This window comes from Aquarana catesbeiana, linkage group LG01 (assembly GCF_042186555.1).
Source record: "Aquarana catesbeiana isolate 2022-GZ linkage group LG01, ASM4218655v1, whole genome shotgun sequence".
Classification (NCBI taxonomy): Eukaryota; Metazoa; Chordata; class Amphibia; order Anura; family Ranidae; genus Aquarana; species Aquarana catesbeiana.
Genome location: NC_133324.1, coordinates 59,169,607 through 59,193,773, shown reverse-complemented (window position 1 = coordinate 59,193,773; position 24,167 = coordinate 59,169,607). Strand labels below are relative to the sequence as shown.

The window sequence follows — 24,167 nt, the reverse complement described above, 5'->3', positions numbered from 1 at the left end:
CGTAAGCACTCAGCAAAAGTGCCGACTATGCCTGCCCTTTCCACCCCTCTCTTCCATTCACAGAAGCTGGACTACAGCTTCTATCAATGAAAAGCACTCTGAATGGAGGACAGGTTGATTAATGAAAGGTCTGCCTCCTCCATTTGTAGAGTGCTTTTCATTGATGGAAGCTATCACGTACTGTAGCTTCTATAAATGGATAGCAGAATCAGGGGGCAGTCAGATTACTTCTGGGGGGGGGCAGAGGACACAAGATTTTAATTAAGTCATCAGTCACCAGCATAAGGGACACTTCTCATTGAATGTAAGTACTGTCCCTTGCACTGATTTTTTTTTTTAATTTAACGAAACGTAGGTTTTAATAAAGCCATGAATAAAAAGTGATAGAACGCCTTGCTCCTGTAACTGTGCCCGCAGTACTGAAAATCTAGGATTCAAGACCTAACATTTTCGTACCTAATGACCTGTACACACGAGCAGAAAAAGTCAGACAGAAGCTTTTCGACGTCTACTCCAATCGTGTGTAGGCCTTATCGGACTTCTTTTTCCGAAAATCCTGACGGACCTAGAAATAGAACATGCTCTAAATATTTCCGACGGAACCAATTCCTATCGGGAAAACCGATCGTCTGTATGCTGTTCCGACGGACAAAAACGGCGCATGCTCTGAAGCAAGTACGAGACTGAAGCTATTGGCTACTGGCTATTGAACTTCCTTTTTCTAGTCCCGTCGTACGTGCTGTACGTCACCGCGTTCTGGACGGTCAGACTTTGGTGGGACTTTGGATTGACAGTGTGTAGGCAAGACCGCTTGAATGGAATTCCATCGGAGTTCCGTCTGAGAAATCTTCGGAGTTTATTCCGACGGCTAAACCGGTCGTGTGTACGCGGCATAAGGCTATCTATGCTTTGCTTGATAACTATGAATCCACAACAGTCTGCAACAGTCTGGTTTCCAAAAGGTTGAAGGTATGGCTAGTTTCCACTGTGAAACACAGACAGCTCTATTTTTAGATACAAAGACCTTTTATATTGACCTGCATAGTGAGAAGCCAGGAACTACACTTTTAGCCGTCAGTAGTCTGCAATCTAGGGGGGGTACTCATGAAAATGTTAATTATCCTTCATGCTGAGAACTAAGAGTGCACTTTCTAGTTTTCTGATCCACCTGTCTGTGACGACTCCAGATCTTCCCCTAGTGATTGGTAAACTATCAGTGTGGTTCATGACCATGTGATCACCATGACAGCCAATCTTGTTGATCACATGTAGGCTGAGGCTACAGAGCCTACAGATGGCAGTGCACATCTGATTAATATTGTAATTATAAGATACATTTACAATATTAAAAAGAATACATTTAAAAAAAAAATCCACTTTTTTTTCACTGGTCAGCATATGATAAAACACTTGACATAATGTATTAAATCAAAGCCTTGAACGTCCTTAAAATGATTGTAAAGTCTAGTTTTTTTCCTATAAAACAAACAAACATGTTATACTTACCTTCTCTGTTGCCGTGGATTTGCATAGAGCAGTCCAGATCCTCCTCTTCTCAGGTCCCTCTTCTGTGCTCCTGGCCCCTAACCTTCTGTTGAGTGCTCTCACAGCAAGCAGCATGCTGTAGGGGCACCCGAGCTGAGTCACAGCTCCCTGTGTCCATTCAGACTTGGAGCCCCGACTCAATTGGCTAGCTGACTTTGATTGACAGCAGTGGAAGTGAATAACGTCGTTGCTGTGTCTTAGCCAATCAGGAAGGGGAATTTCGGACGGCTGAGACACTCGTGGACATCGCTGGACAGAGAGGGACCTCAGGTAAGTGTTAGGGGAGAATGCATTAAGATAAAAAACCTTCTGCCTTTAGAACCCCTTTAAAAAACATTACTTAGGTAGGCAAATGTCGTAGGTGGACCAATACACACCCCAACGTGATTACAAAAACATTGCCACCACCCTCACTTATAGCTGGCTATCGCAGTAAGAGGCATTGGAAGGCCACAAACAGATAACAACAAAACCTGGGGAATGCCCAGGAAAAAACTCCAAGCCTATTTACCACCAGCTCGCAGACAACCAATGAACCTGTCTAACAGTACGCGTTAAAAACAGGAGTTCAGTCCGCACGCATTTACAAACGCATGCGTAAGCCATAGTGCCTCCACTGTGGGGACACCCAAATTTTTAGTTTTAGGACCACAGGGGTCCTTGTCTGTCAAAGCCTCTAAAGGAGGAAGTGGGGGGGGGGGGGGGTGGCCAAGATGCACTGTGTGTGTCTATGGGCACACACAGCCTGGCTCGGGAGCACCCCTCTTGCTATAGGGGCATCCGCAAGAGGGGTGGACAGCACTCATAGGGGGAATCCAGAAGAGGAGGTAAGGGGCTGCTCTGTGCAATATTGTTGCAAAGAGCAGGTGAGTATAACATCTTTTTTTTATTTTAACATATAAAACAGAGCCTTTTAATATCACTTTAATAATAGCATGCAATGCCAAGCTGCAGTTTCTAAAGCTAGCAAAATACTCTCTTTTTAAGAGAGGTATGGGCTCCAGAGAGAAACATCTTTTTACCCCTGTACCAGTCATTAGTAAAACCTCATCTGGACTATGCAGTTCAGTTCTGGGCACCAGTTCTCAAAAAGGATATCGGGGAACTGGAGAAAGTGCAGAGAAGGGCAACCAAACTGATAAGAGGCAATGAGGAGCTCAACTATGAGGAAAGAATAGAGGAACTGAATGTATTCTCTCTTGAGAAGAGGAGATTATGGGGGGATATGATCACCATGTATAAATACATAAGGGGTCCATATAGTGAACTTGGTGTTGAGTTACTCACTGTACGGTCAACACAGAGGACAAGGGGGCACTCTTTATGTCTGGAGGACATGAGATTTAACCTTCACATACAGAATGTGGAATGGACACCCTCAAGTGCTGGTTCTGGCCAGCTCAGCAGATTGTATTAAAATAGAATTGGATGCATTTCTAAATGGACAAAATGTAACTGGATACTAAAATGTATAGGTAATAGCACCAGGAGTAGTTGATCCATGGAATATCCTTTGCCTCCTGGGGGATGAGGACAGATTTTTTTTCCCCCTGCTGGAGCAAATTGGACCGTGCTTCTTCAGGGTTTCTGCCTTCCTCTTGATCAACTGTGGGTATAGGGCTGTGTATATGGAGGTTTTTTAGAGATGGACTTGTGACTTTTTTCAACCTAACTATGTAACTACCGTATTTATCAGCGTATAACACGCACTTTTCCCCCTGAAAATAGGGGGCAAATCACAGTAGGTACAATAGTGTACCTCGGAGGGGAAGGAGGGGGACGAACGCTGCCGGAATTCACCAAGCCGCCATCTCCTGTATAATCGGCCCTCACTCGGCTCTGACGTCACACACACAGTCCCGCCTCCGCCACCGGCATTGAACCAGCATTCTGTCAATCACAAGAGCTGGTCCAATGCCAATGGCGGAGGCAGGACTGTGTATGTGACTGCCGACTGAACCCGAGTAAACATGAGACGGCTTGGTGATTTCCTGCATGAGAGATGGTGAGGCTGCATATGGGCATCAGGCTGCCTTCATGGGAGATGGGCGCAGATCAGGCTGCATTGAGGCTGCAGATGGGCACAGATCAGGCTGCATTGATGGGCACTAACCATTTAAAAAAAAAAAAAAATTGCCTCTTAAATTGAAGGTGCGTGTTATACACGCATACGATAAATACGGTATATAGTTCTTTAGTTAATAGATGCATACTGATGCCGCTGGGTTTAGCAATCTGTGCTTCATAGACCCCCGAAAGGGATCAGAAAATCCCTTTCTTCGGCACACCTGAAAATGCTAGGCAAAGCCCTCTCTCCTGTTTTAAAACCAGTGGCTAGGGCTCGCTAGGGGGGGTGCGAACCACACCTGGGTGACACCACCCACCAGAGGGGTGACATCATCATGTAACACTGTGGCTGACTAGCGGGGGGGTGGTTGACAGAGCACTGTGGGAGGCTAGCTGGGGGCAGTTGCGGGGTGGACAGAGCACTGTGGCAGGCTGGGGGGAGCATGTTTTACCGCACCTGGTGACACCAACCCTTGTGATGCCACTGCTTAGAACCTAAAAAAACCTCTCCACGTTGGGCCTAGGTGTGAAAGTTTGGTTGCTGTATCTGATGAATAGCCCACCTTACATTCAGCTCATGGTTTTATCACTTTCCATAAAGTGTTTTGGAGGTTGCAGCCTCACCTGGTAAAACCTCAAGCACCAGTGGTCCCTCTGCCGGAAGCTCCCGTACAATCTCCCCATCATCTTCGTTCAGGTCCAACCAACGGCCACATTTAAAGGTGTATTTCTCTTTGGTCAGGGTCTTCAGCAAAGTCAACTGTTTTAAAAGGAACAGGGTCAGGCAGGAGTTGACAAAGACCAGATAATAAGGTAATAAGGATTATCCACATTGATTAACATGATCGGTTATCATCAATATTTATTTTTTTTCGTTATCTGCTTCATTAGTTATAAGCTATAATAGCTTAAAAGTGAGTACACCCCTCACATTTTTGTAAATATTTTATTCTATCTTTTCATGTGACAACACTGAAGAAATTACACTTTGCTACAATGTAAAGTAGTGAGTGTACAGCTTGTATAACAGTGTAAATTTGCTGTCCCCTCAAAATAACTTAACACACAACCATTAATGTCTAAACTGCTGGCAACAAAAGTGAGTACACCTCTAAGTGAAAATGTCCAAATTGGGCTCAAAGTGTCAATATTTTGTGTGGCCACCATTATTTTCCAGCACTGCCTTCACCTTCTTGGGCATGGAGTTCACCAGAGCTTCACAGGTTGTCACTGGAGTCCTCTTCCACTCCTCCATGAGGACATCACAGAGCTGGTGGATGTTAGAGACCTTGTGCTCCTCCACCTTCCCTTTGAGGATGCCCCACAGATGCTCAATAGGGTTTAGGTCTGGAGACATGCTTGGCCAGTCCATCACCTTAACCCTCAGCTTCTTTAGCAAGGCAGTGGTCGTCTTGGAGGTGTGTTTGGGGTTGTTATCATGTTGGAATACTGCCCTGCGGCCCAGTCTCCGAAATGAGGGGATCATGCTCTGCTTCAGTATGTCACAGTACATATTGGCATTCATGGTTCCCTCAATGAACTGTAGCTCCCCAGTGCTGGCAGCACTCATGTCATGCAGCCCCAGACCATGAGACTCCCACCACCATGCTTGACTGTAGGCAAGACACACTTGTCTTTGTACTCCTCACCTGGTTGTCGCCACACACGATTGACACCATCTGAACCAAATAAGTTTATCTTGGTCTCATCAGACCACAGGACATTGTATCAGTAATCCATGTCCTTAGTCTGCTTGTCTTCAGCAAACTGTTTGTGGGCTTTCTTGTGCATCATCTTTAGAAGAGGCTTCCTTCTGGGATGACAGTCATGCAGACCAATTTGATGCAGTGTGCGGCGTATGGTCTGAGCACCGACAGGCTGACCCCCCACCCCTTCAACCTCTGCAGCAATGCTGGCAGCACTCATACATCTATTTCCCAAAGACAACCTCTGGATATGACGCTGAGCACGTGCACTCAACTTCTTTGGTCAACCATGGCGAGGCCTGTTCTGAGTGGAACCTGTCCTGTTAAACCGCTGTAAAGTCTTGCCCACCGTGCTGCAGCTCAGTTTCAGTGTCTTGGCAATCTTCTTATAGCCTAGGCCATCTTTATGTAGAGCAAACAATTCTTCTTTTCAGATCCTCAGAGAGTTCTTTGCCATGAGGTGCCATGTTGAACTTCCAGTGACCAGTATGAGAGCGTGAGAGCGATAACCCCAAATTTAACACACCTGCTCCCCATTCACACCTGAGACCTTGTAACACTAATTGGGCCCAATTTGGACATTTTCACTTAGGGGTGTACTCACTTTTGTTGCCAGAGGTTTAGACATGAATGGCTGTGTGTTGAGTTATTTTGAGGGGACAGCAAATTTACACTGTTATACAAGCTGTACACTCACTACTTTACATTGTAGCAAAGTATCATTTCTTCAGTGTTGTCACATGAAAAGATAGAATAAAATATTTACAAAAATGTGAGGGGTGTACTCACTTTTATGAGATACTGTATATATATAAAGACACACATTGTATTTATACATACACAAAAATAAAAAAATAATCAGATATATAACCACTCTCACCTTATTTAGATGCCAACCACTAAAAGCATTCCTCTTCTCATGCCATATCCTGACCTTATATAGGGGCCCGAGATCTGGAAGTTCAATCTGCAGAAGACAATATAATCTGTGACATCCAATCAACAATATAGACTACAGCACAGAAAACCAGAAGGTGGAAATGCTCTGAATAGTTTTACCCTCGGTGGAAATTAATAATGTATAGATCTCATTCTAGGCTTTTTAAGACTACTGTGGAGGTATTGTTAATAAAGCATTCCAAATGATTGAGTTATTGACACCTAACCTTCTGAGACCATTACAAACTAAGGATTAACTCTCATGTTTCTAAAGGGCCTTCAGAAAAAATAACTGTAGTCCCCAATGTAGATGGTGCTCAACCGCAGCAGCATTGCAGTTGGAGATGAAGTCACGAGGAACATGGTTCCTCTATGGTTTTCTGGGTCACTGGGGAAGCTGCCTGATTGGATGCTGCCACCCCATGTGACTCCAGCAGCCATCTTCAGTCAGGCAGAGTCTATTTAAAGGGGGTGTAAAGTCTCCAGGTAATGCACCTTAATGCATTCTATGATGAAAAACCAGCTATGTTTTGACTACGTTTGATCTTTTTACTTTTATTATTAAACAAGTGTGATTTAACTGTACTTCTGTCTTGGTCTGATTTCATGGTTTCTGACAGTAGGCGAAGGCCATGAATTCAGAAGATACAGTCAATCCACTTGTTGGTTTCTGACAACTGGACGCAGCAGCGGGACTCATGAGCACTCCCGCATGGGTGCCCCCATGGAAAGCGGCTCTCCGTGAGGGCACCCGATGAAGGGGAGGAGCCAGGAGCGCCGCCAGGACACCCCAGAAGAAGAGGATCGGGGCTTCTCTGTGCAAAACCCTTGCACAGAGCAGGTAGGTATAACATGTTTGTTATTTAAAAAAGAAAACAACCTTTACAATCACTTAAAGATCCTGGCTCCCAGACTTGGCGTGCATTTATGAGTGGGTAGAGTAGGGACAGGTACCCGTCTGTTAGGGACAGATATAGTGGCAGGGAAAGGTTCCTGATGAGTAGGGAAAGCGTAGTCTTTGCAACTTCTCTGGACATCTTCTCGCTTGGGCACCTGACAGCCAGGCCACATTCTTCCACTCCTAACAGGCGCTGTCAGTTCAGCTGAAACCTGCTTTCTACACACTGTTGAGACCCATGAGTATTCCCGGTTGAGCTGTCTTCCTACTGGATTTATTGTGAACCGTCTTTTGCATAACTTCAATAAAAGTTCTTTACATCGCACTTGGATTGAGTGTGTTATTGCCGCTGCACCATGATGCAGCTCACTTACATTCATGTCATAAAGTGAAGGGATCTAAACTTTCCTTATTTTATGCAAAACAAATAAAAAAAACTAGAAGGTATCTTCATGTCTCATATTCCCACCACACATCCCAAAAAGAAAGAGTTTATCTCTCATTTTAGGATAGTTGGAGTAGACATGAAAAATCTCTACATGCCCCTTGGCCAACTATATATCCAAAACCAATGGTTTAAAGCACAGATCAGTGGCGGCTGGTGGTAAACAGTGCACCATTTGTTTTGTTTTGTTATTTACATAATTTAGTTTCTGTTCTATTCTATTGTTTTTTTTTTACATTTGTCAGGGCTGGGCTCTCTTCCCTTCCTTCTCAGCTCTCAGGTTGCTCAGCTGTCGGTTAATTGCCAGCACTCATCGTTCCACAGTGGCTCACCTAGTGATCATTTCCTGCTCGTCACTCCAGCCTACAGCCAGCCCCTTCTGGCTATTTAAACTGCCTGGTTCATTTCTCCTGTGCCTTCGCCTTGGTCAAACATATCAAGAGACTCTTTGCTGTGTTCCTGTTGAAGACTTGCCTGGCCGATGTCCCTTCTGGTTCCAGATCCTGTCTCCTGCCTCCGACTACGCTGATCTCTGGCTTCCTGATTTACTGGCTTGTTCTGACTTCCCACTTTGGCTACTGTACCCTGGCTATTTTTTGACTATGTTTTCTATTTGTACTATTTTTTACCATTATATTAAATGGTGTGATTTTAACTGCATTTTGTGTCTCTGTATGATTCATGGTTCCTGACACTATTCTACTCTATTCTTTTCTATTCTAATCCTTTCTTTTCTATTATAATTTAAACTAATTCCATTCTAATCTGAATTAATTCTATTCAAAATTCGAATTTTAGAAGGTGTTTATATTCTATATTAGTCTATTCTATAGTTTTCTCTATTCTGTTCTATTTTCTCTTTTTTTCTGTTCTTTTATTTTCTATTTTATTTTGTTCTGTTTTACTCTATTCTTTTCTTTTATTTTCTACTCTATTCCTTTATTTTCTATAAATTTTTTTCTTTTATATATTAAATTATATTAAATAAATATATTAAATAAATCTAAATTAGAAAATGTTTTGAATTTGATTTAAATTCGAATTTTGTCCAAAATTCAATTTAGTTATTTCGGATTCAATTAAATTTGTTACTACAGGTACTCCTCACTTAACGAACCAGGTTCTGTTCCAATGACCAGGTCATTAAACGAACTGGTCTTAAAAACGTGGAGCCACAAATAATCAATATTTTAAGCATTCTTAAAGTGATACTAGAGGATCGTTTAAAAAAAAAATAACAAATATGTCATACTTACCTCCGCTGTGTTGCTCGTTTTGCACAGAATGGCCCCGAACCTGGTCCTCTGGGGTCCCCCGCCGGCTCTCGCGGCTCCTCTCCACATCTGATAACCCCCTGGGAGAAGCGCTCTCCCGGGGTGTTACCTTGCAGGCACCCTTCCGAGTCCAGCATTCGGCGTCCATAGAGGCCGAATGCAGGACTTGGCCCTGCCCCCCGGAGCCTGCCTCATTGGATCTGATTGACAGCAGCGGGAGCCAATGGCTGCGCTGCTATCAATCTATCCAATCAAGAGCCGAGAACCCTGGGCAGAGAGAGAGAGCGTGTCCCCGTGGGACAAGTTCGAGGGTTCAGGTAAGTAGAACGGGGGGGCTGGGGGGGTTGGTCACTGACAGGTGTTTTTTCACCTTGAAGCATAGGATGCATTAAGGTGAAAAAACACAAACCTTTACAACCCCTTTAACTACCGTACTGTACTGTATTGTGGAAAAAAAAGGTCTAAAACACAAAACCACAGCTCAATAACGTTGTTTTAGTTTGCATAAGTACAGAACACAAACGAAAATTCTGTACTGTACAATACACTGATGTATAGCGCATCGTTCGGGTGGGGAATGCTGGTCGTTAAACAGGTAAGTCATTAAACGAGGAGTACATGCATTGTAATTAGGGGTGCAACGGATCAAAAAACTCACGGTTCGGATCGTTCCTCGGATCAGTAGTCACGGTTCGGATCATTTCCGGATCAAAAAAAAAAATCTCCCCCACTGTAATATCCACAATGACATGACGCCGGTTTGTTACAAGTGATCGCTCCGTCATCTGACGGAGCGATCACGTGCTAAACGGCCGCCGGGTGTACCAAGATGGCCGCCGCTCCGGAGCTAGGCCGAAGCCGCGGCCTTTCCTATGGCCGAGGCCACAGAGCGCTCCGCGGATCGCGGGTGTCCCGTACGGATCAACCTCCGCGGATTGGATCACGGATCGATGACGATCCGTTGCACCCCTAATTGTAATTGTACTATTGTAATAACTAAAAATTTTGACTCGGAATGAGACGAACCGCACGTCTACCATTTAGTAAATCAGACAGTTAGGCAAACACTAGGACAGACAGATGGAGGGCTTTTTGATTCATTTTAGCCAACCTCTACATAACCTTTAGAGCCCATTCACACAGGGGCAACTTTGGATCCGACTTCAAGTCGCCCCAAGTCGCCTCAAGTCACGCTACACGAAAAAAATCAATGTAAGTGAATGGATCTGTCTTAATGCACACTACTGCAGTCGCTCTGACTTCAGAAAAGGTTCCTGTACTACTTCAATCCGACTTGAAGGCAACTTGTACCCATTGATTTCAATGGAAGTTGCCTCCAAGTCTGATCACTGTTCTTACTGAGGCAACTTTACAGGAAGCAGAAAAGAAACAAAGTAATTTCCTCCACTAAACAGCCAGCCCCCTCCTTCTCACACACAGCTGATAAGCTCTGATTGGCCACTTGTAAAGTTCCCTGTCCTGGAGGCGACTTCAAGTTGTGTTGTAAGTTGCCCCAAGTCGTGCTGTGATTCATACTCAAGTCGTGTCCAAGTTGCCTCCCAAAGTCGTGCTGGAAGTCGTGTTGCCCCTGTGTGAATGGGCTCTAAGGTTATACTTTCTTGAAGAAGCTAAAAGAGAGGTGACTGGAGCCTCTTACCATAAACTTGTCTGTCTGTCCCGTTTCAAAATTATCTGAATTGTTGTCCAGCCTCAATTCATCTGACTTTCCCTTCTGTCCGAAGATCTGCAGAAGGATATTGGCATCTGTTCCAGCATTTTTAACGTCACTTGTCCATATCCAAAGGGACCATGGGTGTTCTGAAAAAAAAAAAGGATGGGATAATAATGTTGCATTAATAGTTTAAGAGCAAGAAAAACTGTTCTAAAAAGCCTTGCAAGCCTATCCATGATAACAGAAGGTTGGGTTATTCCACCCTTGCCGCCATAACATCAACATGCATTGCTCAGGAGACTTATGCCGCGTACACACGTGTGGACTTTACGGCGGACTTAGCCTGGCGGACGGGATTTCGTCGGACAATTCGATCATGTGTGGCCTCCAGCGGACTTTGTTTGCTCAAAAGTTGGACGGACTTAGATTTGAAACATGTTTTAAATCTATCCGTCGAACTCGAGTCCGGTCGAAGAGTCCGCTCGTCTGTATGCTAGTTCGACGGACAAAAAGCCACGCTAGGGCAGCTATTGGCTACTGGCTATGAACTTCCTTGTTTTAGTCCGGTCGTACGTCATCACGTACGAATTCGACAGACTTTGGTGGATTGTGTGTAGGCAAGTCCGTTCATTCAGAAAGTACGCCGAAAAGTCCGCCGGGCAAAGTCTGCCGTAAAGTCCAACCGTGTGTACGCGGCATTAAAGGGGGTTGTAAACCTTTGTGGTTTTTCCCCAATACATTCTATGCATTAAGGTGAAAAACCTCTTGTAGTGCACCAGCCCCCCCCCCAGAGCCCCTGTTTTACTTACCTGAACCCGTTTTTTTCCACAACGTGGGCGAGCACACCATCTCCAGGCAGTGTCTCAGCTCCTGATTGAATAGATTGATAGCAGTCATTGGCTCCCGCTGCTGTCAATCAAATCCACAGCGGTCGGGGGGGAGGGGGGCGAATCCTGCTGTCTGTCTCAATAGACGCAGCAGCAGGACGCGGGAGAGCGCTTTTATGACGGAGCACTCGAGAAGAGGAAGAGCCACGAGCACCACTTAGGAACCCCAGAAGAGGAGGGTCTCTGTCTTATTGGGGAGATTTACCTTCACTTCCTGTCCCATAGCCAAACAGGAAGTGAGAGGAAATTGGTGCAAATGAAGGGAATACCTTGGGACCCCCCCCAGGTCACCAAAACTATTGTCCCCATTGGAAGATTTCCCCTCTATTACTTTTCTGGGGGCAATTCAAAATGTGGGTTTTTCTTTTACTTTCACTTTTCAATGCTAATGGTAAACAGGACAAATAGAGAGGGCGAATCTCCTTAACCACTTCAGCCCCGGAAGGTTTTACCCCCTTAATGACCACAGCATTTTTCGCGATTCGGCACTGCGTCGCTTTAACTAATTGCGCGGTCGTGCAACTTTATACCCAAAAAACATTTACATCCTTTTTTCCTCACAAATACAGCTTTCTTTTGGTGGTATTTGATCACCTCTGCGGTTTTTATTTTTTGCGCTATAAACAAAAAAAGAGCAACAATTTTGAAAAAAAAACAATATTTTTTACTTTTTGCTATAATAAATAACCCCCATTTATTTTTTTAAAAACACATTTTTTTCATCAGTTTAGGCCGATATGTATTCTACATATTTTTGGTTAAAAAAAATTGCAATAAGCGTATATTGATTGGTTTGCGCAAAAGTTATTGCGTCTACAAAATAGGGAATAGATTTATGGCATTTTTATTATTATTTTTTTTTTTTACTTGTAATGGTGGCGATCTGCGATTTTTATCAGGACTGCGACATTGCGGAGGACAGATCGGACACTTTTGACACTTTTTTGGAACCATTGACATTTATACAGCGATCAGAGCTAAATATAGCCACTGATTACTGTATAAATGTCACTGGCGGGAAAGGGGTTAACACTGGGGGGTGATCAAGGGGTTAAATGTGTTCCCTATGAGTGTTTCTAAATGTGGGGGGGATGGGCTTACTGCGACCACTGGGAACAGTAGATCTCTGTCATGTCACCTGTCAGAACGAGGAAATGCCTTGTTTACATAGACATTTCCCCGTTCTGCCTGTGTACAAGGCAATCGTGGGCCACCGGAGGACATCGAGTCCTCCCGACCCGCAGGCACGCTCCCACAGCGCGCAGCGGGAGTGAGCGCGCGCCGGCGCTCGTCCACCCGCAACTGAGCCTGCGTGAGCCGCTGTACACCATTGACAGCGGCTGGTCTTAACGTGGTTAACGGGAATGCAGACAGCAAGAAAAACTGACAGGTGTTCTAATCCATCTTCCCTCTATCCAAAACTAAAAAAAAAAAAAATTTGCCTTTACTTTAAGAATTTAAGTTTACATTTTGGAGCTGTTAAAGAGGAACTGCAGTCTGTTCACATCATTTGTAATAAAAACATCTTTGCCATTCTAAGGCTTCCCTCCAACCACTTTGCTTATTATTTTATATATACTGTGATTCTGTACTTGCCAAATATGATGCAGAAATCTCCCTCCACTGAGTCTGGCTGCAGCCATTTTAACTGTGGGCAGCTGAAGCTGCTGCCTGTTCACTTCCTGGACTTACACAGACACACGCCTCCAGCTCTGCAGCTCTCATTGGCCCTCTTATGACTTATCCCTCCCTGGCAAACGCTCACAAGAGTGAGAGAGAGCTGTGCACGATGTCATAATCCTAGGCTTTTTACCAGATAAGAAACAGGAAGTGGGCTGTATAAGGTATTTACTGGGCGGATAAAAAAATGTACTATCCAAAGTTAAAACAACAACAAGGGCAGAAGATTTAATAGATGGAAAGTTGAAAAAATGACTGAAGTTCTGCTTTAAGAATATTACTTCTCCTGGATATAGGACAGACTGTGTATGCTACTCCAATTTTAATGAGCTCTATGTAATTGCATACCTCCCAACATTCTGAGATGGGAATGAGAGACGCCTATTAGCAAACTAATTTAGGTATAGGGCACGCCTCCTGCCACACCCCTTAAAGGAGAATTAACCCCCAAAAAAAGTTTAATTAAATCCACAAGGGCATTTTTTTTTACCACTACTATTCCTTTATATTGGCTTTTAAAATTTATAAATGCAGCAATTTAGAATTTGGATGAAAGGTTTAGCGCTGGGAAACACTTTTTGAAAGATAAAAAGTGCATTTTTTTATACAACTATAGAGATCAGATCAAAATGAGGGACAAATGAGGAGGAAAGAGGGACAGAGGGGCATTGCTCCAAATCAGGGACAGTCCCTCGAAATCAGGGACAGTTGTTAGTTACAGAGTGTATTGCACTATAACTTGGCTTGAGTATAGTTTTATGCCTGTACACTGATGTGTTATTATCAATAACATTTTTAAACAAGAAGAATTTAAGTTTATGTACAAATCCAACCATGAATATCCCTTCCAGCAGGTGTATAGTTGCTATACATCTGACTATTATCTGAGGTCTACCATATGGCTGTATGCTACCCAAGCTGCAGAGAGCCTTGCGATACACTATTTGCTAGACATGTGCACAACAAAAAAATGAGTTTCGTTTCGTTTAGTTTCTTTACGTTTCCGTTGATGCGTAGCGATTCGTAATTTCGTAAGACGCTGGTTTTCATATTCGGACTCGTTCGTATTTTCGTAACATTTTTATTTTCGTTGATACGAAATATTCGTAATTCCGTCTAATTTTCTTTGATTCGAAATTTGTAATTTTGTTCGATAATAATTTTCGTTCATTCGGTACACTACTCATAATTCAGTAATTGTTAAGCCGCGTACACACGGTTGGACTTTTCGGCTACAAAAGTCTGACAGCCTGTCCGACAGACTTTTGACAGACTTTTGGCGGACTTGCGGCAGACTTTCTAACGAACGGACTTGCCTACATACGATCACACAAAAGTCAGACGGATTCGTACGTGATGACGTACACCGGACTAAAATAAGGAAGTTGATAGCCAGTAGCCAATAGCTGCCCTAGCGTGGGTTTTTGTCCGTCGGACTAGCATACAGACGAGCGGATTTCTGGGTCCGGTGGAGTTACGACCTAAAGATTTGAAGCATGTTCCAAATCTAAAGTCCGTCAGATTTGTGGCTGGAAAAGTCAGTTAAAAGTCCGGGGAAGTCCGGGGAAGCCCACACACGATCGGATTGTCAGCCGGCTTTGGTCCGTCGGTGTCCGTCGTAGACGAAAAGTCTGACTGTGTGTACGCGGCATTACTTTTGTGAGATTGCCTTTTTCGTTGATTCGTACTTTCGCAGGAAATAAAGAATAATAATCCTAGGCTTGCTTTTCTAATAAGTCCTGTACTTACTCCATTCCACTCCCTCAGTCATGAGACCTGACTCCGTCTCCTCCTCAACTGAATCTAAAAAGATTCAGGAATGCAGTGCGACTCCGTCACAAAAGGGATAAGCTGATTGGCTAAAGATATTAAGTAAGATACATCACTCACTAATACACCGTCTATTCGAAAGAACGATTCCAGAACGCAAAATTACGAACATACGAATAAAAATACGAACATGCGAAACTACGAACATACATATTAAGATACACTAATGCCCCGTACACACGGTCGGACATTGATCGGACATTCCGACAACAAAGTCCATGGATTTTTTCAGACGGATATTGGCTCAAACTTGTCTTGCATACACACGGTCACACAAAGTTATCGGAAAATCCGATCGCTCTGAACGCGGTGACGTAAAACACGTACGTCGGGACTATAAACGGGGCAGTAGCCAATAGCTTTCGTCTCTTAATTTATTCTGAGCATGCGTGGCACTTTGTGCGTCGGATTTATGTACACACGATCAGAATTTCCAATAACGGATTTTGTTGTCAGAAAATTTTATAGCAAGCTCTCAAACTTTGTGTGTCGGAAATTCCTATGGAAAATGTGTGATGGAGCCCACACACGGTCGGAATTTCCGACAACAAGGTCCTATCACACATTTTCCGTCGGAAAATTCGACCGTGTGTACGGGGCATTACACTGTCCATTCAAAAGAACGATTCGAGAACACAAAGAAACAAAATTACAAACACACGAATGAAAATACGAACATACAAAATTACGAACAAAGGATTGAAAATACGAAATGCAAAACAGTCGTTATAGATGTCATTTTCTTTCTTTTACTGTTTCGGAGTTTCGTATTTTCGTAAGTTTGTCCGTTCGTAAGTTCGTATTTTCTCGTGTTCGTTATTTTGCTTATTCGTAATTTTCGTCATTTTCGTATTTTGGTTCTTTCAGCTATTCGGATGTTCAAATTGATCCGAATATACAAATACTAACAAATTTGTACAAAAATCTATTCGTTACGAACCGAATCGCACATGTCTACTATTTGCCCGCTTCTGGTAAGAAGGCCAGAAAAGGTAAAAATAAAGCACAAAGTTAAATCCCAATTCAAGGCAAAACTATTTTTACGTTTTGGATGGAATGTGGAAAGGTCCCAGTCTTTGCAAAGATTTTATCTATTAGTTTGTTTGTGTGTGGTCACCTGGACAGGAAGTGGAGTACAAACAGGCACCAATAAGGCTGATGCTGGAAAACGGACATTTAGGAGCAGTTGGGTGTTTTTTTTTTAGCTGCTCCTGAACTCTCCTCTCTGTTATCTTATCAGTACATGTACACAGGGTTGTTTATAGTTGTTTCAAGGCAGTTGAGTTTAGAAGCATTTTTTGGAAAGCAAAAAAATGCGTTCAGGACTGACGTTCAGAGGCATTTAAAACGTCAAATGCCTGTAACAGCGTGTAAACGTGGTAACTCACGTTTAGCCGCGTTTCGTTTACAGGCGTTTTTAACCACTTAAGCCTCAGAAGGATTTGCCCCCCTAAATTACCAGGCCATTTGTTTTTTTTTTTTGCGATACGGCACTGCGTCGCTTTAACTGATATTTGCGCGGTCGTGCGACGCTGTACCCAAACAAAATTGACGCCCTTTTTTTTCCCAACAAATAGAGCTTTCTTTTGGTGGTATTTGATCACCTCTGCGGTTTTTAATTTTTTGCGCTATAAACAAAAAAAGAGCGACAATTTTGGGAAAAAAAAAGGAATATTTTTTACTTTTTGCTATACTAAATATCCCCCCCCCCCCAAAAAAAATATAATTAAACAAATTTATTCCTCAGTTTAGGCAGATATGTATTTTTCTACAAATTTTTGCTAAAAAAAATCCCTATAAGCATATATTGATTGGTTTGCGCAAAAGTTATAACGTCTTCAAAATAGGGGTTCGATTTATGGCATTTTTATTATAATTTATTTTTTTTATTACTAGTAATGGCGATGATCTGTAATTTTTAGCGGGACTATGACATTGCAGGGGACAGATCGGACACTTTTTTGGGACCAGTGACATTTATACAGCGAACAGAACTAAAAATAGCCACTGATTACTGTATAAATGTCACTGGCAGGGAAGGGGTTAACACTAGGGGGCGATCAAGGGGTTAAATGTGTGTCCTAGGGAGTGATTCTAACTGTGGGGGAGACGGAACTGCCTGGGGGAGGAGCCCAATCTCTGTTCATACTTAGTATGAACAACAGATCTGTCTCCTCTCTCCTGACAGAACGGAGATCTGTCTGTTTACATTGTATGTACGTTCTGTATTTCTCAGGAGCGATTGCAGGTGCCCGGACATCGCGACCGCCGGGCACGTGCATCGGCTCCGTTGTCGTAGCACCCCCTAGTGGTCTTAAAATGGCCGAAGTACAGCTACGGCGATTCAGGAGAGGTTTTAAAACGTCCCTTGGACATTAAGCCTAAAACGTTTTTTTTTTTTCTAGTAGTATGGGAAAAGCCAGAATCTCTGACACTGAGCAATGTCTGACAATGTCCCCGTAGTTTCTCCCTCATTTCCAATGTGTTCACTAGAACAGGAAACAACAGGAGATCTCCTCATTAGGGACACAGACATACAATCTTTTTCCCACTCTTACAGAAAAATAATGTCCCACTTTAATACAAATTGTAAAGGTTGTGCTGGACTCATTCTTCATCCTGGTGCTCCACTCTTCTATAGTGAGGAGCTCACAGTGTGCAGTCAATTAAGAGGTTTAAAGGCTTTAAAGGCAATTGTTTTCTTACTCTTTTGTCTTTTCTGGCGCAGAGAAACCATTTCATAGAGTTCCCGTTCTATTAAACCATCTCCTTCATCGATGTCCAGCCATCTGCCACACGGGAAGGTCTGTTCGATGCCGGTGAAAGGGCAGTAGACCACCACCTGAGTGAGAAAATAGAATCAGTTATATGGAGGCTGTGTCAAGTCTACAACTGGGCACAATCTAGTCTACAGATTGTACTGCTGCATTGGATGACCCCGAGACCCGGTTCACACTGGTGCGACATACGCTCTCTGACTTTGGGAGCACATGTCACATGACGTGTATAAATCAATGGTTCCCTATGAGAGCCGTCTTAACTGGGCCGACACGAGGCGGTCCGACTTTGAAAAAGGTTCCTGCTCTCCTGCTACCACTACTTTGGTCTGACTTGGGCACAATTTCAGCCCATTGATTTGAATGTAAGTCGCATCCAAGTTGGGTCATCATCTTAACTGATGCGACTTGTGCTGTGAGGATCTTGAGGGCCCATCATGCCCCAGGCGGTGACATCGCAGGTGGATTGGGTCAACGGATGACGTCACCAGATGGCCATGCCCTATTGCTATATAAGAAATGGCAGACAGCGGGAGCCGACACAACAGCAGGAGATAACGTTAAGAGAAGACGTCAGCGGAGGGAGAAGAACCAGAGGGAGAAGCAGAGGAAGAAAACATCAGCGGAGGGAGAAGAATCGGCAGAAGAACCAGAGGAAGAAGACATCAGCGGAGGGAGAAGAACCAGAGGAAGAACCAAAGGAACAAGACATCAGCGGAGGGAGAAGAACTGGCAGAAGAACCAGAGGAGGAAGACATCAACGGAGGGAGAAGAACCAGAGGAAGAAGCAGAGGAAGAAGACATCAGCAGAGGGAGAAGAATCGGCATAAGAACCAGAGGAAGAAGACATCAGCGGAGGGAGAAAAAACAGAGGGAAAAGACATCACCGTATGTACCCCATAATCATTCACATGGGGAGGCAGGATCTGGGGGCCACCTTGTTAAAGGGGACTTCCAGATTCTGATAAGCCCCCTGCCCGCAGACCCCCACAACCACTTCCCAGGGTTGTCGGGAAGAGGCCCTTGGGGACAAGGTGCTTTGGGGTGCCCCAAAGTATTCCCCCCCCATGTTGAGGTCCTGTGAGCTGGTATGTCCAGGAGGGGGGGATGCTCGCTCGCCCCCCCCTTTTCCTGACCAGCCGACCTGTTTGATCAGATAAGGGCATGGTATGGATTTTGGAGGGGACCTCACGCCATTTTTTTTTTTTTTGGCGTGGGGTTCCCCCATCAAGACTCATACCAGACTCAAGGGGCATTGAAGTCGCATGGAAGTTGGAAATGACGTTGTAGAGCAAAGTTGGACCGGAAGTCGTTCAAATTCCTTGTCAGAGAAGTGTGATCCCGGCCTAAAGAAGAAAACTGGTCAAAGGGAGAGCCATATGGAAGACAGCATTAGTTAAATATCCGCTCAACCGTGCATTTTTGCCGCACCCCAAAAGTAAGTCTAAACCAAGCCTTTGGCTGTGATCTGAGCTGCCCAATGACAGCTCAGATCACAACCATTCATGGCGGCACTGGGCGCCCGAGTGTTTTTTTCAAAGCGCCGTTTATAAAAAGCATGCCCACCTCTCTGCCATGGTAGTGAATAAAATACAATTTAAAAAAAAAAAATCTCCACCCGCTTGTCGAAAAGGAGAATACAGCATATTAATATACTATAATTCATATTTACCTAAAATGTGTGCAAAGAAAATAAAAATAAAATATAATTCGATATGTACAAAACCACAACACGGTCCCTTTAAAAACACCACTAATAATATGGAACAAAGAAGTGGTATTTATAAAAAAAAATGTCTGCTGACCTTCTCGCAGTACCATCCAGCGCCAACCCCATTCCCGTCATGCCCGATGGTCACCCGGCTGAGGGGGCTGAGTAAAGCAGCGATCTCTATGTTGAAGACGTCGATCTTCCGTCGTTCAAACTCTCCTCCCTCAAGAAAGATCTTGCCGCTGTTTTTTAACCCTTTCGATCCATGAAGAATGATGTGGACCTTCGAGTCTGTCCCGGCTCCTCTGATGTCTCCGGTCATTACAGAGACATTGTAGACAATGCCTGGGGAGTGCAAAACATTGAATTAGACTTACTACGCCAATTTTTTTAAAACGACAGTATGCAGAATTGCCAATTTTGGTGATCTGAAAATTTTTTAAGTGCGAAGGAGGGTTTTGGGATCCTTTAGACCCCCGATCTCTCCATACAGAGAAATTACTGTCACAAGGGATGTTTACAATCCTTGTGACAGCAATAAAAGTGATGAGATTTTTTTTTTTAAAGGGACAATGTAAAAAAAAAAGGATAAAATAAATAAGAAAAAAAAAAAATATTTTTTTAAGCGCCCCCATCCCCGTGTGCTCGCGCAAATGTAAACGTTGTTCAAATCACACATATGAGGTATCGCCGCAATTGTCAGAGTGAGAGCAATAATTCTAGTACAAGACCTCCTCTGTAACTCTAACCTGGTAACCGTTAAAATTTTGTAAAGCGTCGCCTACGGAGATTTTTAGGTACCGTAGTTTGTCGCCATTCCACGAGTGTGTGCAGTTTCAAAGAATGACATGTTAGGTATCTATTTACGCTGCGTAACCTCATCTTTCACATTATGCAAAAAAAATTTGGCTAACTTTACTGTTTCGTTTTTTTTTTTAATTCATGAAAGTGTCTTTTTTCCCAAAAAAATGCATTTAAAAGACCGCTGCACAAATACCGTGTGACATAAAATATTGCAGCAATCACCACTTTATTCTCTAGGGTCTTAGAGAATATATATATATATATATATATATATATATATATATATATATATATATATATTTTTTTTTTTTGTTTTTTTTTGTTTTTTTTTTTTGTTTGGGGGTTCTAAGTCATTTTCTAGTAAAAAATACTGATTTTAACTTGCAAGTAACAAATGTCAGAAATAAGCTTAGGCAGGAAAGGGTTAAAAGCTTATTTAGCAGTTTTTCTGGAGTTCAGTTTTAATTGGGGGAGCTGTTATATCTCCAGGCACAGATTCTCTTTGGAGCTAAATGCCAAGCAAATAATTAATGTCACAGATGTGTGGCAGTGCAAGGAGCATGGTGATAGAAGGAGAGAGCAGAGTGTACTGTGGGGCAGAGCTGTATAAATCTCAAAACTGGGTGGAAAGGAACACAAATCCTTTGGTAGGTAAAAAAAAGACCCCCATACTTATTTTGTGTGTGTAATTTAGTTGTTTTGCCAGGAGTTAAGCTTTTTACAGGTTAGAAAAAGCTTAAACAGATTCAGCCACTCGAAGAGCATAATGTTGGACACTATAGAATAAAGAGACATGCTGAATACAAAGAGTAAGCATATTATTCATGACAGTATTAAAGAAAGCATTGAGCTACTCAGGCTAAACAAATAAATTACTGTGAATAATAATTAAAAAAAAAAAAACCCATAATAATAATAATAATAATAATATATAAATATATATATATATATATATATATATATATATATATATATATATATATATATATATATATATATATATATATATAAATATATATATGTATATATATACATACATACACACACATACTACACACATACATACACTATAAATAATAAATAAATACATTACTCAGTCTAAATAAATTGGATAAACATATCTAATTTTGCAAAGAACACGGTACTAAAGAATATATTTTTTGGTGTATTTTCTGTTATAGACAACAGCTAATGGATGTGATCCTCTTAAAATCGATTAAAAGACACAGCATCTACAAGAAGTCACTATTTCATATCAGTGAGACACTGAATATATACTATTTACTATCTGTACATCAGCCACTAGATGGAGCTCTTAAGCGTTATTTTTGTTTGGCATTGATCACCATGGATAACATTGTTTTATGTCTTTTAACTAGAGAATCAGGTTATGTTAGAGTGATATATATCTTATGGCACATAGGTTATGCCTTTAATAACCTATTAGAGTTCTCATTTGTTTACCTAGTTTAATATACAAATTTTATATTCAAAATGATACATAATCATTACTTCATCAAAAAAAGACACGTTATTGCAGCTATGTAATCATGAATTCATCTCAAAATGTATTTTATACAGTAAATGCAAGCAACGTAAGTCCCTGGATTTAACCTGGTATCAGACTCTGGTCTAGTGTACAGTGTACAGCAGAGCTCAGACTGGCAGAGGGAGAAGCAGCACAATGAGCCAATCAGGTATGTGGCAGTGCAAGGAATATGCTGATAGGAGGAGAGAGCAGAGTGACAGAGTATACTGTGTGGTCGAGCTGTATAAATCTCAAAACTGGGTGAAAAGAAACACAGATCCTTTGGTAGGTAAAAACGTTTCCCATACTTATTTTGTGTGTGTGTAATTTAGCTGTTTAAGGCTAATTTAACACTGAGGCGCTTGACAGGCGCTACAGCGCTTAAAAAAATAGCGCCTGTAAAGAGCCTCTCCTGTTTCTCCAGTGTGAAAGCCCTAATGTTTTCACACTGGAGCGGTGTGCTTGCAGGACGGTAAAAAAAGTTCTACAAGCAGCATCTTTGCAGCGCTGTATAAGCGCTGTATACACACCTATGCATTTTTTGTGCTTTTTGCATTTTGCAGATTTGCACCACAGAACGTGTTCCATAGGAAACCATGGTAAATGGACTCTAGTGCAAATCTGCAAAATGCAAAAAGCACTAAAACTGCATAGGTGTGAATCCAGCCTTAAAGCGCCTCTGCCCATTGAAATCAATGGGGCAGCGCCGCAAAACCGCTGGCAAAGTGCCGCTGCAGCGCCGCTTCGCGGGTGGTTTTAAACCCATTTTTCAGCCGCTAGCGGGGGTTAAAAGCGCCCCACTAATGGCTGAATAGCACAGGTAAAATGACGGTAAAGCGCCGCTAAAAATAGCGACGCTTTACCGCCGATGCCCGCCCGCCCCAGTGTGAAAGTAGCCTTACGGGTAAACCGTTGCTGGTGGGGCTCTGTAATATAGTTTTTTATAATCAAAAAAATTAATTATCATCAGCTCATCAATTTATAAAAATGTACCCATTATGGGGATCATGTTTTTAAACCCGTAACATCATTTTTTAACTTATCGATTACTCTAAGGAACACAAGAACAAATTCCATATTTTTTGTTTTTATATGTTTATGAAGAAAGTATAGTTATTTTATATTCTTCGGATATGCATTTTTTTTTTTTAATCAACTATGCTTTAAAATAAAACTGAATCAGAATTGCCTCATTGTGGTTTGCAAAATGTTTTGAATCCAATCCTTGCAACTATGTGACTGGTGGTGCCAGACTTACAGTAGATGGCACTTAGGAAAGTATTCTTTTTCTAATGATAGTTAGCTCCATCTGGTGGCCATAATGTACCTGACCTTGGCTTGGTATCAAGAGATCCCCAAATTTTCCACTTCTTATTATTATTAGGTGATTGAACAGTACTGACTGGCATATTCAAGGCTTTGGATATCTTTTTAGATCCTTTTCCATCTTTGTAAAGTTTCATTAACTTGTTACGCAGGTATTTTGACTGTTCTTTTCTACCTCCTCATGGCTCCGTGTCTAGCCTGCTTAGTGCATCCATGTGAGAGCTAACAAACCGATTGACTATTTATACACAGACACTAATTGTGATTTAAAAAGCCATAAATGTGGGAAATTAACCCTTAATTGCCATTTTAACCTGTGTGTGCCACCTTCTGTGTCTGTACTAAGGCCAAACATTCCAGGGTATGTAAACTTTTCATCAGGGTCATGTGGGTGATTTCTGTTATCATTATGATTTAAAAAGGATCCACAAAATTATGTGATAATAAATGGCTTCATGTGATTGCTATCCTCAAATAAAATACAGGTTTTTGGCATGATCAGTCAAACTTTCAATATTAATGCCAAAATTTCACAATTTCTGCCAGGGTATGCAAACTTTTGAGCACAACTGTATACACACAATACAAAAACTTTTGTTTTACTCATGGTTAGTGTTTGGCTGAAGCCATTTATTATCAAACAACTCTGTTTACTCTTTTTAAATCATAATGACAACAGAAACCCAAATGACCCTGATCAAAAGTTTACATACCCTGGTGATGTTGGCCTGATAACATGCACACAAGTTGACACAAAGGGATTTGAATGGCTATTAAAGGTAACCATCCTCACCTGTGATCTGTTTGCTTGTAATTATTGTGTGTGTATAAAAGGTCAATGAGTTTCTGGACTCCTGACAGACCCTTGTATCTTTCATCCAGTGCTGCACTGACGTTTCTGGATTCTGAGTCATGGGGAAAGCAAAAGAATTGCCAAAGGATCTGCAGGAAAAGGTAGTTGAACTGTACAAAACAGGAAAGGGATAGTAAAAGATATCCAAGGAATTGAGAATGCCAATCAGCAGTGTTCAAACTCTAATCAAGAAGTGGAAAATGAGGGGTCCTGTTGAAACCAAAC

The 24,167-nt window shown here is 42.4% G+C and overlaps 1 protein-coding gene across 2 annotated transcripts in view; it reads right to left on the bottom strand.

Moving 5' to 3' along the window:
* The window catches only part of LOXHD1 (lipoxygenase homology PLAT domains 1), a 359,211-nt gene that overhangs the window by 159,502 nt on the left and 175,542 nt on the right, over window positions 1–24,167 (bottom strand). For both annotated transcript variants that reach the window (XM_073619032.1, XM_073619042.1), the window contains exons 14-18: window positions 19,526–19,776; window positions 17,650–17,785; window positions 10,532–10,692; window positions 6,199–6,285; window positions 4,237–4,372 (exon numbers count right to left, since the gene is read on the bottom strand). In XM_073619032.1, the coding sequence (XP_073475133.1) occupies window positions 4,237–4,372; window positions 6,199–6,285; window positions 10,532–10,692; window positions 17,650–17,785; window positions 19,526–19,776 (771 nt within the window). The remainder of the gene's footprint in view (window positions 1–4,236; window positions 4,373–6,198; window positions 6,286–10,531; window positions 10,693–17,649; window positions 17,786–19,525; window positions 19,777–24,167) is intronic.